Source organism: Nicrophorus vespilloides, unplaced genomic scaffold (assembly GCF_001412225.1).
Source record: "Nicrophorus vespilloides isolate i.1.1-1 unplaced genomic scaffold, Nicve_v1.0, whole genome shotgun sequence".
NCBI lineage: Eukaryota > Metazoa > Arthropoda > Insecta > Coleoptera > Silphidae > Nicrophorus > Nicrophorus vespilloides.
The window spans coordinates 1-11598 of NW_017096010.1; the positions used below are offsets into that span (position 1 = coordinate 1).

The 11598-nt window shown below is 42.5% G+C and overlaps 6 protein-coding genes across 7 annotated transcripts; 3 read left to right on the forward strand and 3 right to left on the reverse strand.

The window, feature by feature from the left end:
- The first annotated feature begins 450 nt into the window (after nucleotides 1-450).
- On the forward strand, nucleotides 451-1502 carry LOC108569157 (oligoribonuclease, mitochondrial). Its single transcript, XM_017930597.1, has 4 exons — nucleotides 451-648; nucleotides 699-769; nucleotides 834-995; nucleotides 1054-1502. Exons 1-4 carry the CDS (start codon nucleotides 606-608, stop codon nucleotides 1417-1419), a joined length of 642 nt encoding a protein of 213 aa, XP_017786086.1. The 5' UTR covers nucleotides 451-605; the 3' UTR covers nucleotides 1420-1502.
- A 94-nt stretch (nucleotides 1503-1596) lies between these two features.
- On the forward strand, nucleotides 1597-2439 carry LOC108569156. Its single transcript, XM_017930596.1, has 3 exons — nucleotides 1597-1758; nucleotides 1815-2019; nucleotides 2077-2439. The coding sequence occupies exons 1-3, from the start codon at nucleotides 1682-1684 to the stop codon at nucleotides 2437-2439; spliced, it is 645 nt and encodes a 214-aa protein (XP_017786085.1). The 5' UTR covers nucleotides 1597-1681.
- On the reverse strand, nucleotides 2294-4335 carry LOC108569160 (protein downstream neighbor of son homolog). Its single transcript, XM_017930602.1, has 2 exons — nucleotides 3107-4335; nucleotides 2294-3045 (listed from the first exon to the last, which is right to left on the reverse strand). The coding sequence occupies exons 1-2, from the start codon at nucleotides 4157-4159 to the stop codon at nucleotides 2500-2502; spliced, it is 1599 nt and encodes a 532-aa protein (XP_017786091.1). The 5' UTR covers nucleotides 4160-4335; the 3' UTR covers nucleotides 2294-2499.
- A 42-nt stretch (nucleotides 4336-4377) lies between these two features.
- On the reverse strand, nucleotides 4378-7533 carry LOC108569158 (cullin-5). 2 transcript variants are annotated; one of them, XM_017930600.1, is made up of 7 exons: nucleotides 7325-7533; nucleotides 6930-7259; nucleotides 6659-6857; nucleotides 5757-6606; nucleotides 5390-5689; nucleotides 5001-5337; nucleotides 4378-4939 (listed from the first exon to the last, which is right to left on the reverse strand). In XM_017930600.1, exons 1-7 carry the CDS (start codon nucleotides 7331-7333, stop codon nucleotides 4652-4654), a joined length of 2313 nt encoding a protein of 770 aa, XP_017786089.1. In that variant the 5' UTR covers nucleotides 7334-7533; the 3' UTR covers nucleotides 4378-4651. The 2 variants fall into 2 exon arrangements, with proteins under 2 accessions (XP_017786089.1, XP_017786087.1); XM_017930598.1 differs by having other exon boundaries at nucleotides 6930-7262; nucleotides 7325-7532.
- A 240-nt stretch (nucleotides 7534-7773) lies between these two features.
- On the forward strand, nucleotides 7774-8782 carry LOC108569161 (ATP synthase subunit O, mitochondrial). Its single transcript, XM_017930603.1, has 3 exons — nucleotides 7774-7905; nucleotides 8066-8440; nucleotides 8505-8782. Exons 1-3 carry the CDS (start codon nucleotides 7879-7881, stop codon nucleotides 8730-8732), a joined length of 630 nt encoding a protein of 209 aa, XP_017786092.1. The 5' UTR covers nucleotides 7774-7878; the 3' UTR covers nucleotides 8733-8782.
- Nucleotides 8783-8850: 68 nt separating this feature from the next.
- Nucleotides 8851-11340, reverse strand: LOC108569159 (protein ovarian tumor locus-like). Its single transcript, XM_017930601.1, has 6 exons — nucleotides 11123-11340; nucleotides 10877-11064; nucleotides 10663-10820; nucleotides 9907-10607; nucleotides 9383-9853; nucleotides 8851-9324 (listed from the first exon to the last, which is right to left on the reverse strand). Exons 1-6 carry the CDS (start codon nucleotides 11246-11248, stop codon nucleotides 9070-9072), a joined length of 1899 nt encoding a protein of 632 aa, XP_017786090.1. The 5' UTR covers nucleotides 11249-11340; the 3' UTR covers nucleotides 8851-9069.
- Between the last annotated feature and the right edge of the window lie 258 nt (nucleotides 11341-11598).

The following is an 11598-nucleotide window of genomic DNA, read 5'->3' on the forward strand; positions in this document are numbered from 1 at the left end:
TGGGGAATCTAGCAAGTATTGATATCTCACTGTGGTTTTATAATTATGGCTGTACTTCGCGTTCAAAATTGAAAAAATGCTCGAAAAAGTAGTGTTTTCACATTTCATTGATTTTCTCGAAAACTATAATACATAGAATGATCCAAAAGATGCATATGAAAGCTGAATGTTTGGGGAATCTAGCAAGTATTGATATCTCACTGTGGTTTTATAATTATGGCTGTACTTCGCGTTCAAAATTGAAAAACTCAAAAATTTAACTGGAAAAAATGTGTGTTTACATTTTGAGACTGGATCGAAAATATGCTTATATAAATACAAGATGTAAATTTCAATAATGTCTTAATATTTGATTACACTAGTATTATGTAAAAAAGTGAGATTGTAATTAAGTAATTTGTGTAATTATTTAAATAGTGCAACTTGGGTTGCCTGCTCAACAGTATTAATCAGTATTAATTTTGGCATAACCTAAAGTAGTAGAATCGTTATTTAAGGGACGCACACTTAATTAATTTCCAATAATTCAAATCTCTAAAGCTGAAAGTCATATTAATTGCAATTACCAATTTCGTATCGATTTTCAGTTAACCTTAAACCACAAGATGTTGTGCTCAATGCTCAGGAGTGTTAGACATTCTCTTTTAGGTCAGTTTAGCTATAGCTTTGAATCTCAACAGCTGAACACTAATTTGCAGGAAACACTAGGCAGTTCTCGAAAATGGTCCTGGATGTGGAAATGAATAGGATAGTTTGGGTGGATCTCGAGGTATTTGCACTTAATAATTGTTTTTCCAATTTTGTTTAACTTTATTATTACTTTTTTTTAACAGATGACTGGATTAGATATTGAGAACGATACAATAATGGAGATTGCTTGCATAGTCACAGACTCTGATTTGAATATCATTGCTGAAGGTCCCAATCTCATCATACAAACACCTGAGGAAAAATTGAAGGAAATGAATGAGTGGTGTGTAAAGCAGCACAGTAAAGTAAGGAATTTTGTAATTGTTAATACGGTTATATGCAGTGATCTTGTTTCGATTGCAGACTGGATTAACGGAAGCGGCTAAGAATTCTCAGATCACTTTACAGCAGGCTGAAGACACTGTTATGGATTTTATTACTAAACACGTGACGAAAAGTGCCAGTCCTTTGGCGGGAAACAGCGTTTACATGGATAGATTGTTCCTGAAGAAGTACATGCCCAAGTTGGACGAGTACTTGCATTACAGGATAATAGACACATCAACAATTAAAGAGCTGTGTCGCAGGTGGAACAATGATTTGTTTAAGAACGTTCCCAAGAAGGAGTACAACCACAGAGCGTTGACGGACATCAGGGATAGCATCAAAGAGTTGCAATTCTATAAAGGCAACTTCTTCAAAATCAACGAATCATCAAATGTGATTTAGTTAAATCTTCTTCTTCTTCCTTCCTCTCCACACTTCGCTTGGCTTGCGCGTCTTGCATAATTTCGCCAGCCACGGTTTTTATTAATTTGAGATTTCTATTTAGTTAAATAAATTAGCTCAATTTGAAAATCGTGTTTGCCTTTTTTTTTGTGTATGCAACCAAATGTACCGGATTTGAATTGAGGTTATGTTGTTTTTTGTTTCCACCGAATGACTGTGATGTTTATTTGGTTTAACAGTTCCATTTAATTAATAATTTAAAATGAATTACAATTTCGGTGAAATAGTGGAACCCCCAACGAGGGCTTTGATCGACGAAAATCTTCCCATAACGATAGAGTAAGTGAAGAAGTTTTAATGGATTATTCGATAATGAAACATTTTGAAAATTGCAGCTTGGAAATTCCCAATAGTTTGGTGCTTCCGCCAAACATAAACACTCTGCTCATCGCAGACACCAGTTATTTGAGTAAGCTATTGAAATTGTGCCTGGTCTCGGAGCCTATGTTCTCAACGAAGAAAAACGAATTGACTTTTTACAAGTTGAATGATCATTACATAGTTGTATGTAAATTAATCGAAGGTGTCTCCATTGGAAAGGTAAAAGATTTTGTTTTTGTTCTTTGTACAATTTTTATTGTGTGTAATATATTCAAGGCTACCGAGATTTTGATGCCATGGATCAATCTCTCCGAGGTGGTGTACGCGATGACGACGAGCCCTTTGGCCACGTACCAGAACAAGAGCGATTCGAACATGCTGATGCTCTCGACTGATGGAAACACCTGCTACCCAACGCTCCAAGTGCCGAATCTGGTGACCGGCGTAACGGCTGGCGTCTTCTCTTACGCCAAGCACGTAGGTAAATCCTGTTCGCTCTTCATCGGTTACATCGACAACACACCGTTGGATTCCGTAAATTCGAAACCGTTCGTGGAGCTGCTCCGGAAGATCGATCTGCCGCCGGTACGGGAATGTGTGCTTCAGGACAGACTGCCCGAGCACAATCTTTACATGTAATAAATTAAACTAAAAAAAGAAACGAGTGATTTTGGGCGAAACAACGATTGATTTATGCCCTTAATCCCACGCGTACGTGCTCGTTTCTGCGGTGTACTTTATACATTCAAAATTGGAGACGCGATTCGCACTGTCCGACACGAAACTCTTGAGAACGCTACTCGCCAAACCGCAGTCGGATAAGTTCTCTTGCTTGAACACCACGTTGCCGTCGCCGTCCTGTTCGCCCACAGTTATTTTCCCTAAAGCCAAAGTCGACTCAAAGTTCGAGAACGTTGCAGTCATGCTGTTCTCTTCGGGATGGATCAAGCACAGATTGTGTATTAGATGCGGCAGTATTGGACCAGACAAATCCAACGAGTAATAGTAGTCGTTGTCTAAATGCACTTTGCTCTCGCGCACTTTTAACGCGTTCAACGTGGCCCCATTAAACGCAACGGGCGCCAAGAGTGTCGGTGGAATCCCCGCGTAAGTACCTGTAGGCGCTACAGCGCTCTTGCAATTGACCAAGTAGCTGTAAAAGGCCTGCACTTCGGGTCCTTGTATCAGCACTAAACTCTGTTCACTGTTATCCAATTCGCATTCAGCCTTTTGCGTTATTTTCGCCTAAAAAAAAAGAAATTATTTTGAAATCCAGTTAATCTTTGTAATCATGTAAATCTCTCACCTGAGTGTAATTTATTTTCTTGATATCCTCCTTGTTGATGCCCATGCTTTCCAGCCAATCCTCATCTGTAGTCTCATCTTCATCCTCCTCCTTTTTAGAGTCTAAACTGTCATAGCCAGCGTCCACCTCAATCTTTTTCTTCAGAGGCATTGTGAACTCGATCTCCTCCTGCCTCAAAGACTGCCTGAAACCCCTGGTAGTTGGTGTGACTAGCGCATGCATTTCGTTGAAACCACCGATACCAGCAGCTCTGAATAGCACTGTAAAACTATTTGCACATGCGTAAAAGTATGGACACTGCTTCGTTCGAATCAACTGGAACAATGACTTCAAACTCTCTGTCCATGCTATGTGCAGGCTCTCCCTGATAGTCGAATTGGAGCCGACACTGCTTCCACCTGCAGAAGCTTTCATTGTTGTCCTGGGGAACAAGTTCATCCATGGCAGTGAAGGTTGCTGCCAGTAAAGGCAGCATTGATGAAACTTTGAATTTGAGGATGTGTCCAATGAAGATGTTGTCGTCCTCGTATCTAAGCACCTCGTGAAACTTGTGAGTCCTGATGCCTCCTCGCTGATCTTCAATTTCTGATTCCATGCAAACGGCTTCGATGAGAGAAATCTCACTTTTGTTTTCAATGTCCAATCAATTGGTATCCACTTCTCGCCGGCCACCTTGACCACCTCGACTGGTTCACTCTTCTTATTGTCCAACTTATTTAAAATATTATCAAAACTTACATAGTTCTCTGCAGGTTTTGCCTGTTTATCTGCATTCAGATGCAGCAGCTTGAAGAGCGTCTGGTCTGCGGACTCTTCTGTGTTCACCTCGGGTTTCGTCCTCTTGGTGTCGCTGCTCGTGATGAAGGGATTCTTCCTCTTCGCCGAAGTCAGCACGTTCTCGAAATTTCCACTTGTTGTTGCAGGTACGACCTCCTTTTTCGTCGTCTGCATGCGAGCCTGCAGCGCTTTCTTCTTCCTCTTCAGGTTGTGCAGTTTCATCACCTCCGAGGGGTGCATCCACTTGAAACCGGGCTTCATCTTCTCTTCGCTCATCCTAATTCAATTGATCAAAGACGAGCGCACATCGAAATCATCAATTCAAACACACCACAACAACTGACAACAACAATGCAACGCAAGGGGGAAAAGTCGTTGATCCATCTGACATGAGCAGAATATGCAACCACATATACTTTAAATACGATTTTTCCTATTATGCAACCAAACACTCAATATTATTTCTACAAATAAGTAAAGCGATAGAGTGGCCATTATTTTTATTTCACTTTATATAGTTTGTTGTTTTTCCTTTTCTGCAGTATTCTTTCCTGTACAATTGCTAAAAAATTTACAATAATTAAAATAAACGTATGGTGATTATGGGAGAAATGTAAAGGTTTCCTCCTTTCATTTCTTTTGAAACCGGAGCACAACTTCCACGCAGTAACCACGATAAAAACTAATAATTAAATAAAATAATAATAAACAAAAAAAAATAATAATAGTATAGAGATGAAACGGAGGAACGGATTCGTCGTCGTTCATTCACGCCATATAGATGAACGTGTTGATGTCGTCATCGTCGCGCTTCATGTACTTGTGTTCGATGAGCCATTCCAGCTGCTCCTTGATCATCTTCTTGGATGGTAGGAACATGTTTTTCAGGATGTCGACGAGTTCCGTTTGCAGAGCGGCATTCGTGATCCGCTTCCGCATCTTGAGTATCTTTATGATCGCCTCCTGCGTTCGCAATATTCTCAGCTGCACGATGGACTGATTATCCTCGAGCTGCGATCGCTCCGTGCTCAACTGGAGTCTTCCGATCAAATTAACCTGAAAGCGATTCGATTTAATAAGGTTTCCTCATTAGTATATTTCATTATGTAATTAATACCTTTCCGCGCCTCTGGGGTTTTCCGTTCTTGATCAGTGAGAAGTTCTGGTTGATCCAAAAGAGCGTGTGCTCTGTAAAGTCTTTGGAGCCCGAAACGGCGGGGCTTAACAGCAATAGCTGCCTCTTAAGTTTAGGGAACGCCACCAAGGACCAAAGGGTCCTTCGCAGTTCGGCATCGGGTAATTCGGTTGCCAGACGGAGATTCTCGTAGCTGACTTTGTCTCGGGGTCGCTGATTCCACGCGAAGAGCACCGCCATCTGGAAGGTTGTCACGTCCAGATCAAACTTTCCGACTTCGTTCATGAAGGTTATAGTGCCGTTGCTCATATGATGATACCTAAAAGTTAATTGTTTTAGAAATATTCGAGTGTATCTTCACGATCAAATACCATTGTAATTTTCTGCCCGAATGTTTCTTCTTGTAGAACTCCTCGACCTCTGGAATGTAGTCTTCGAGCTCTACCGGAAGGCTGACGGTCACGCGTTCCGAGCCGCGAGCCCAAGCGCCGGCGTTCAGTATCTTGATGTTGATGGCATCGTGACGAGCAGTGGACGTGCGGAACAGACAATTCAAATCCTCGCTCACCTTGATGTCCTGGAACATCCTCGCCAACTTGTTCACGTAATCTGCCGGCATTCCGACCTCCCTTAGCCATTCCACCATGTCTTCCTCCTTCTCGCTGTCTGCACTGTTATTTCGAAAGCAAATAATGAATAAGACAAAGAATTCGTGATGATCGAATCAATGGGATTTACCTAGCGTCCAAAATCAGTCTTCTAGTTAAATGTGCTTTGTGATACCTCATGAAAACGTCCTTATTCGAGACGTACTTGAGCACTAGCAGGACGTCCCTCAATCGAGATTCGATTTCCTCGGTGGTGAGGCGTTTCGAGAGGGGCGTCCGTCGAAGAAGCATATCACAATAGTTGGCCAACAGCTCCGGACACTTGCTCTCTGGAGCGACGGTCTTCGGGCCAGGATTCTTCCCGGTGTTCAATTCCAATCTGAATACGTTCGTGTCGTTCACTACCGCCTTGAAGGCCTTATCTCTGGCCGTCAAGAATCTGGGATCATCGTTGAAGGCCTTATGCACTAGAGTACTGAATTTTCTGAACAGCTCCAGCAGCCGCTCGACGTACTTCTCCGAATCCTGGGTTATAACGTCGGCGGCCGCAATCATATCGGCGAGACCCGCCAACGTGATATGTTGCTCCAATTCCATGAGCATAGGCTGCACCCCATCCGGAACTCTCTCCAACAATCTGAACATCAGTTGCAGACGATCCGTTTCGCCGGCTTTAGTGAGTGGGGCGCATTCGGCCAACAGCACCGACAAATTCTTTCCGACGAGCACGTCCACGCAACTCTGTATGACCGCGTTGCTGCCCGCTTCCAAATACTTCTGAGCCCTAGCCTCCTCCTCCCTCAACTTAGAGTCCGCATATTTCATGTAAGCCTGCACTCCGTTCTTTGCTAAATAATCTGGTGCCTTCACTCTATAAAACATCTCAGTCGATTTTATGTAGGCTGATTCGAAATTCTCTCTATATATTTGCATCTTATCGTTAGGATTTGAACATAAATTAACATAAGACTCCCTCACACCTGCAACAAGCACAAGTGAATTTAAGGCAAACGAAGATCAACATCATAATACCTATTACTAATTGCGAATCAAATGCTTCACCGTTCCTCTCTGCATGCACCAGTTTCATAGCACTTTCTTGTAACCTATGTTTAATATCACTAAAAATACTCACATTCCACGAATCTAACATTAATTTTCTTACTATACTCTCATCAGCCTGACCCTTTTTGGCATTTCCACTTAAGAGAGTTGAGGTTCCTGATTTCCCCTATAACCAACGAATGCATTATTAACAAAATTATCAACAAAAAAGTTCAAAACACTGAAAGAAGACACTTACTAATAAAGTATTCTCCAGTTGCCTGAACGGTGTTGGCAAATAATTGCATTGTGTAAAGAACTTTCTCCACTCGGCTATGTAAGCCTTGAGCAGAGCCTGCTCTTCCCTCTGTGCCAGAACTCTTATCTGAGCCTGCTTGATGAACTGCACAATGTCCTCCTGCAGATAATCCTTCAGTTTGGCAGGTCCTTTCTCGTCCCACAGGCAGACCAGATGCACATCATAGAAGAGATCCTGCCATTCTCCAGGTGACACTGGCTCTTGTTTGAGGAGCTTCAGGACAATAGGTCTCATGTTAGGCCATTTGTCCTCGAACTTCAACTGCCCTTTCTCCTGAAACAAAACACCCTAACAGTTGTTTGCAATTCCAATCGTTTCCCCTATCAATATATCACCTTCAACATTGTAATCTCGATTGTGATGACGACTCTCGTTCGCAAAATTTTCTTGATACTCTAACTCCTATTGGTTCTACCAAAAAGCCTCATCTTCTTATAGGACAACTTAACATATATTTCTCCCCAATTTTTGTCAATTTTCGCTCTCACACATACAAGCACGAATCAAACACAAAATATAAAATGACAAGACAAAGTGTTTTGGGGACTTTTCACCGTCCATGCCAACAGAAGAACTCGATTATTTGAATTCACGATCGCTCATTTAAATCAATTACAACAAGAACAAAGCTTTCTCAATTAGATTTATAATAAATCTTAATTATCACATATCCTTCTAGTGTATAGAAATGATTGGAATTACTATAGATGTAGGAGATATTGAGGATTTATAAATATAGATTTTCGGTTGCTGCCAAGATGAAGAAACCAAATATCCCATGGTAAACTTTCAAGTTGCAAATTGACATTTGCCCAGTTGCAGCTGATAAGGTGCGGAGCTTTTTTGTTAAACGAATTTCGCAAGGAAATACCGCAGAAGGTCCTCCAGAATGGCATCCAACAAGCTTTCCATGATTGTAAGTCAAGTCTTTATTCATCATCTCCTCAAGTTCCCCATCATTTAAGTCTAAATAATATTGATTACATAATATCCATGTAGGTTATGTATGGGTCATCCTATTGGATTTTTCTTATATAATAACATTCGCCAAATTCAACGTAACCATCTTCTTGTAGGTTCGCCAATTGAGCACCAGCAACGCTAACCAGCAGCTGGTCAAAGCCCCAATCCAAGTTTTTGGCATTGAGGGTCGTTATGCCACTGCCCTGTACTCTGCTGCCAGCAAGCAGAAAACCCTTGATGCTGTCGAGAAGGATCTGATCAAGTTCCAGGACCAAATGAAAGTTGATGGACTTCTGTTTGAATTCATCATGAACCCGACCATCAAGAGGAAATTGAAGGCTGAAGCCCTCAAGTCTGTCTCCTCGAAAATGTCCATGAAACAGGAGACCTCCAACTTGCTCCAGTGCTTGGCTGAAAACGGCCGCCTGAAGAAGGTCAACAATGTCATCAACCACTACAAACTTATGATGTCTGCTCACAGGGGAGAGGTCAGTGCATATTTCTGCAAATTATGTAACAATATTTGATTGTGTGTGTGTGTATTGATTATAGGTTCACTGCGAGGTTACCACCGCTGCTCCGATGGAGCCGGCTCAACGCCAGAAGCTGGAAGCCGTGTTGAAGACATTCCTGAAATCGTCCGAAACCGCTCTGTTGTCCACAAAGGTTGACCCAACGATTTTGGGTGGAATGGTCGTGAGCATCGGCGATCGTTACGTCGACATGAGCGTTTCCAAGAAGATCAAGAAGTACACTGAACTCATCAGCGCCACTGTCTAATTTGTTACGCTTAAGCAGAATCATTATAGAAATTTCAATTAACAAACAAACAAAAAAAAAACGATAAATAAATTATAAAACAAGTCTTTTTTTTCTCGTATTTATTGAACATTGTTCGCCGTAAAACAAGAACGTTGAAAATATATTTGGTATAAACAAAGTGAAATAATATGGATATTCTAGAATAACAATGAAAATATAACTCTGGATTTCGTACAGAAAAGAAATATTGGTAATAACATTAATAAACATTGAACACAACAACAACAAGTATATATCATATATAATAAATCAGACTTTCGATAAGTTTTGCTAATAAACTAGTGAAATGATCGATTTATTTGGATCCGTTCGCTGTTGGAGCGTTTGCGGTTGGGAAAATGAAACCTTGCGAGTTGATCCCAGATGGATACCAGGCCGCAGGTGGTGTGGGCGGATAGATGAAGGGAGATGTCGGGATGAAGGGCATCTCTATACCTGGACTGTACATTGCGACCTGCGGTGATGGCATCATCATGCCGGACATGTCCGACGCCAAAATTACCGGAGTCACGGGCGGAGCGGTCGGATAGACCGGTTGATACATTTCCACCTGACGGAAGAAGAGAAATTGATTAGATTGAAGTTGTTAAAGATGAAGCACCACGTACCTGAGGGCTAGGAGGAGTAGCGTACGGTGGCGGCGGTTTGTTGTCCGCGCAGTAGCAAGACGGAGAATAACTGCCGTCACTGCTGAAGATGTACGTGAAATCCGGCGATTGCCCGATTTCCGTACCGTGCGGACTCGGCGGCACGATCTGATCTTGAGGAGGCAACGGCGGGACGTACTCCCCGTTAGGCCAGACGGTGTACCTAGGCTGGTACGACTCGGACGGATAGTAGAACCTAGGATCTGCAGTCTGGTATACATCCGGAGTCTTCACATTGAAGTAGACGCTCTGCGATGTTGTCGGCACCTGAGCCCACATGATTTGCTCCTGAGAAACGTCGCCGGAGTTCTCCCAATTGTACTCCTGGTATGTATACCCTTGTTCAGGAATCATCGAAGTTGCTCCTTCTTTAACTGCGTCCACCGTCTGCTGCTGCTGCTGCTGCGCCTCCATAATATCCGATTGCATTTGCTACAAAAAGAAAGAAACATAACAAATTGAGAATCAACTTTTAAATCAGTTACCAAAGGCGCGCCCTCGAAAGCGCTCACGACGGCTGTGGCCGCTTCGACGTTATCGACCTGCGACTCTGAATCGTTGCTGCACTTGCTGCTGCACCTCTTCTTCTCGCGCTTCTTCCTCAAACCCTTCTTGTCCGGCAACTCGATCTTCGGAATGGAGAGCACCAGGTTCTTCGAAAACCTGTACGGCAGAGGCCACGGCTTCGCGTCCTCCTCCGGCCTCAGGTCTTTGATGTTCACGGTGCGCTTCTCCGCGCGCGACGTGATGTAAACCACGCACTTCTCGTTCTTCAGTATCTCCTGTATGTAGCACTTCAACTGCTCGTCGTTGTCGTGCAGGACGCACCCGGTGCCTTGGATCAAATTCGCGTCGCCGTAATACCAATCCCCGAGACGCATCTCCTTCCTCATCTCGGTCCAAGTGTCGTACTCGATGTTTCTGTAGATGGTCGGATCCAGGGCTTTGGCCACCTTGAACGGGAACGGTGCGATGCTCGTCTTCAGCATGTACTCCAGATCGTTGAAGCCCTTCTCATCATCGTGATTGGATTTAACCTTTGCATCCTTTACATTGCTGTTAATATCAGTCACTTCCAAATCCGAACTGTTTCCAGCTGGTGGCTTTTGGTATAACATAGTTTGCACTATGTTGCTCACCTTTGGGATTTGGAAAACGTTTTCATACAGAACACTGTAGACAATAGCTGAAGAAGAAAATACAGATCAGCAAATCATTCAGCAAATTTCCTTTACACTTACATTGACAAAAGCCAGCATCTTGGATATAATCCTTCTTGTAAACAGCATCATAATGATCCTCACCCATATGGCACAACAGCATATCATCATCATAAGGATTCAGATTGGTGACATCCTTCATGCACCTGGTGAGCCCATCAAACAGCAAAACGCCTTTCCTGTAAAGTTTAACACAATTAATTTTACAAAACTAAAATCTAAATTCAATGCTTACTTATAGGTTTTGCTGATCAACTGGATCTCAGTCTGCCCACACACAGCCATGTGCTTACCCAACCGGTCCAAATAGATGTCCCAATCTGATCTCTTCTCAAAACACTGCAAGAACTGCCTGTGATTCACCCTCCCATAATCAATGCAATCCTTCCTGATCTTCTCATGGAACAATTGGCATCCAAACAACTTCAAACAAAACAATTAAACTCACCTAAAGTTAAGTAAACTTTTAAGCCCAACTCACCTGCTCGGAAACCGCCCTGAAGAGGCACGTTTCATCGTAAGCAACGTTCTTCCTGTAATACCCAAGCGTATCGAGCCACTCATCGACCGGTCCCGGATTCCTTCCTTTCCTCGTGTGCCTCGCCATCACTCTCTTCAGCAATTGCCAAACAAAAAAATAAAAATCCAATTCGAATCAGAGAAGCGACCCGAACATTTGTGTTTTCGCACGTGGTGTTGTATTCACAATTTCGTATGTCCGCAAAAAAAAATGAGCCTCCATCCAAGAAGAAAAAAAATAAATTTTGTTTGAATAGCGAGAAAGACTTTGCGCAGCTTCGACTTGCACCAATCAGAATCTTCTGCATTTTTCAAAACATCATTGGGAACAAAGAGTCAGCAACAAAGATGTTTACGTTAAACTGTACAAAGATAATAGACGAAGAAATGCAAACATTGCATGGCAATAAAAACATCCATTATCTTGTTATATTTATA

What these genes read in the sequence shown, in the direction of transcription:
- LOC108569157 (XM_017930597.1), top strand. Translation starts at nt 606, where the DNA reads ATGTTGTGCTCAATGCTCAGGAGTGTTAGACATTCTCTTTTAG. An exon ending in TGTTAGACATTCTCTTTTAG is followed by an intron (nt 649 to 698) that starts GTCAGTTTAGCT and finishes ACTAATTTGCAG; the next exon opens with GAAACACTAGGCAGTTCTCG. An exon ending in GTGTAAAGCAGCACAGTAAA is followed by an intron (nt 996 to 1,053) that starts GTAAGGAATTTT and finishes TTTCGATTGCAG; the next exon opens with ACTGGATTAACGGAAGCGGC.
- LOC108569156 (XM_017930596.1), top strand. Translation starts at nt 1,682, where the DNA reads ATGAATTACAATTTCGGTGAAATAGTGGAACCCCCAACGAGGGCTTTG. An exon ending in AATCTTCCCATAACGATAGA is followed by an intron (nt 1,759 to 1,814) that starts GTAAGTGAAGAA and finishes TGAAAATTGCAG; the next exon opens with CTTGGAAATTCCCAATAGTT. An exon ending in AAGGTGTCTCCATTGGAAAG is followed by an intron (nt 2,020 to 2,076) that starts GTAAAAGATTTT and finishes AATATATTCAAG; the next exon opens with GCTACCGAGATTTTGATGCC.
- LOC108569160 (XM_017930602.1), bottom strand. Translation starts at nt 4,159, where the DNA reads ATGAGCGAAGAGAAGATGAAGCCCGGTTTCAAGTGGATGCACCCCTCG. An exon ending in AGAAAATAAATTACACTCAG is followed by an intron (nt 3,046 to 3,106) that starts GTGAGAGATTTA and finishes CTTTTTTTTTAG; the next exon opens with GCGAAAATAACGCAAAAGGC.
- LOC108569158 (XM_017930598.1), bottom strand. An exon ending in AACTGGAGAATACTTTATTA is followed by an intron (nt 6,858 to 6,929) that starts GTAAGTGTCTTC and finishes CGTTGGTTATAG; the next exon opens with GGGAAATCAGGAACCTCAAC. An exon ending in TCGGGCAGAAAATTACAATG is followed by an intron (nt 5,338 to 5,389) that starts GTATTTGATCGT and finishes ATTAACTTTTAG; the next exon opens with GTATCATCATATGAGCAACG.
- LOC108569161 (XM_017930603.1), top strand. Translation starts at nt 7,879, where the DNA reads ATGGCATCCAACAAGCTTTCCATGATT. An exon ending in CCAACAAGCTTTCCATGATT is followed by an intron (nt 7,906 to 8,065) that starts GTAAGTCAAGTC and finishes ATCTTCTTGTAG; the next exon opens with GTTCGCCAATTGAGCACCAG. An exon ending in TGTCTGCTCACAGGGGAGAG is followed by an intron (nt 8,441 to 8,504) that starts GTCAGTGCATAT and finishes TATTGATTATAG; the next exon opens with GTTCACTGCGAGGTTACCAC.
- LOC108569159 (XM_017930601.1), bottom strand. Translation starts at nt 11,248, where the DNA reads ATGGCGAGGCACACGAGGAAAGGAAGGAATCCGGGACCGGTCGATGAG. An exon ending in TCAGGGCGGTTTCCGAGCAG is followed by an intron (nt 11,065 to 11,122) that starts GTGAGTTGGGCT and finishes TTTTGTTTGAAG; the next exon opens with TTGTTTGGATGCCAATTGTT. An exon ending in AGATGCTGGCTTTTGTCAAT is followed by an intron (nt 10,608 to 10,662) that starts GTAAGTGTAAAG and finishes TTTCTTCTTCAG; the next exon opens with CTATTGTCTACAGTGTTCTG.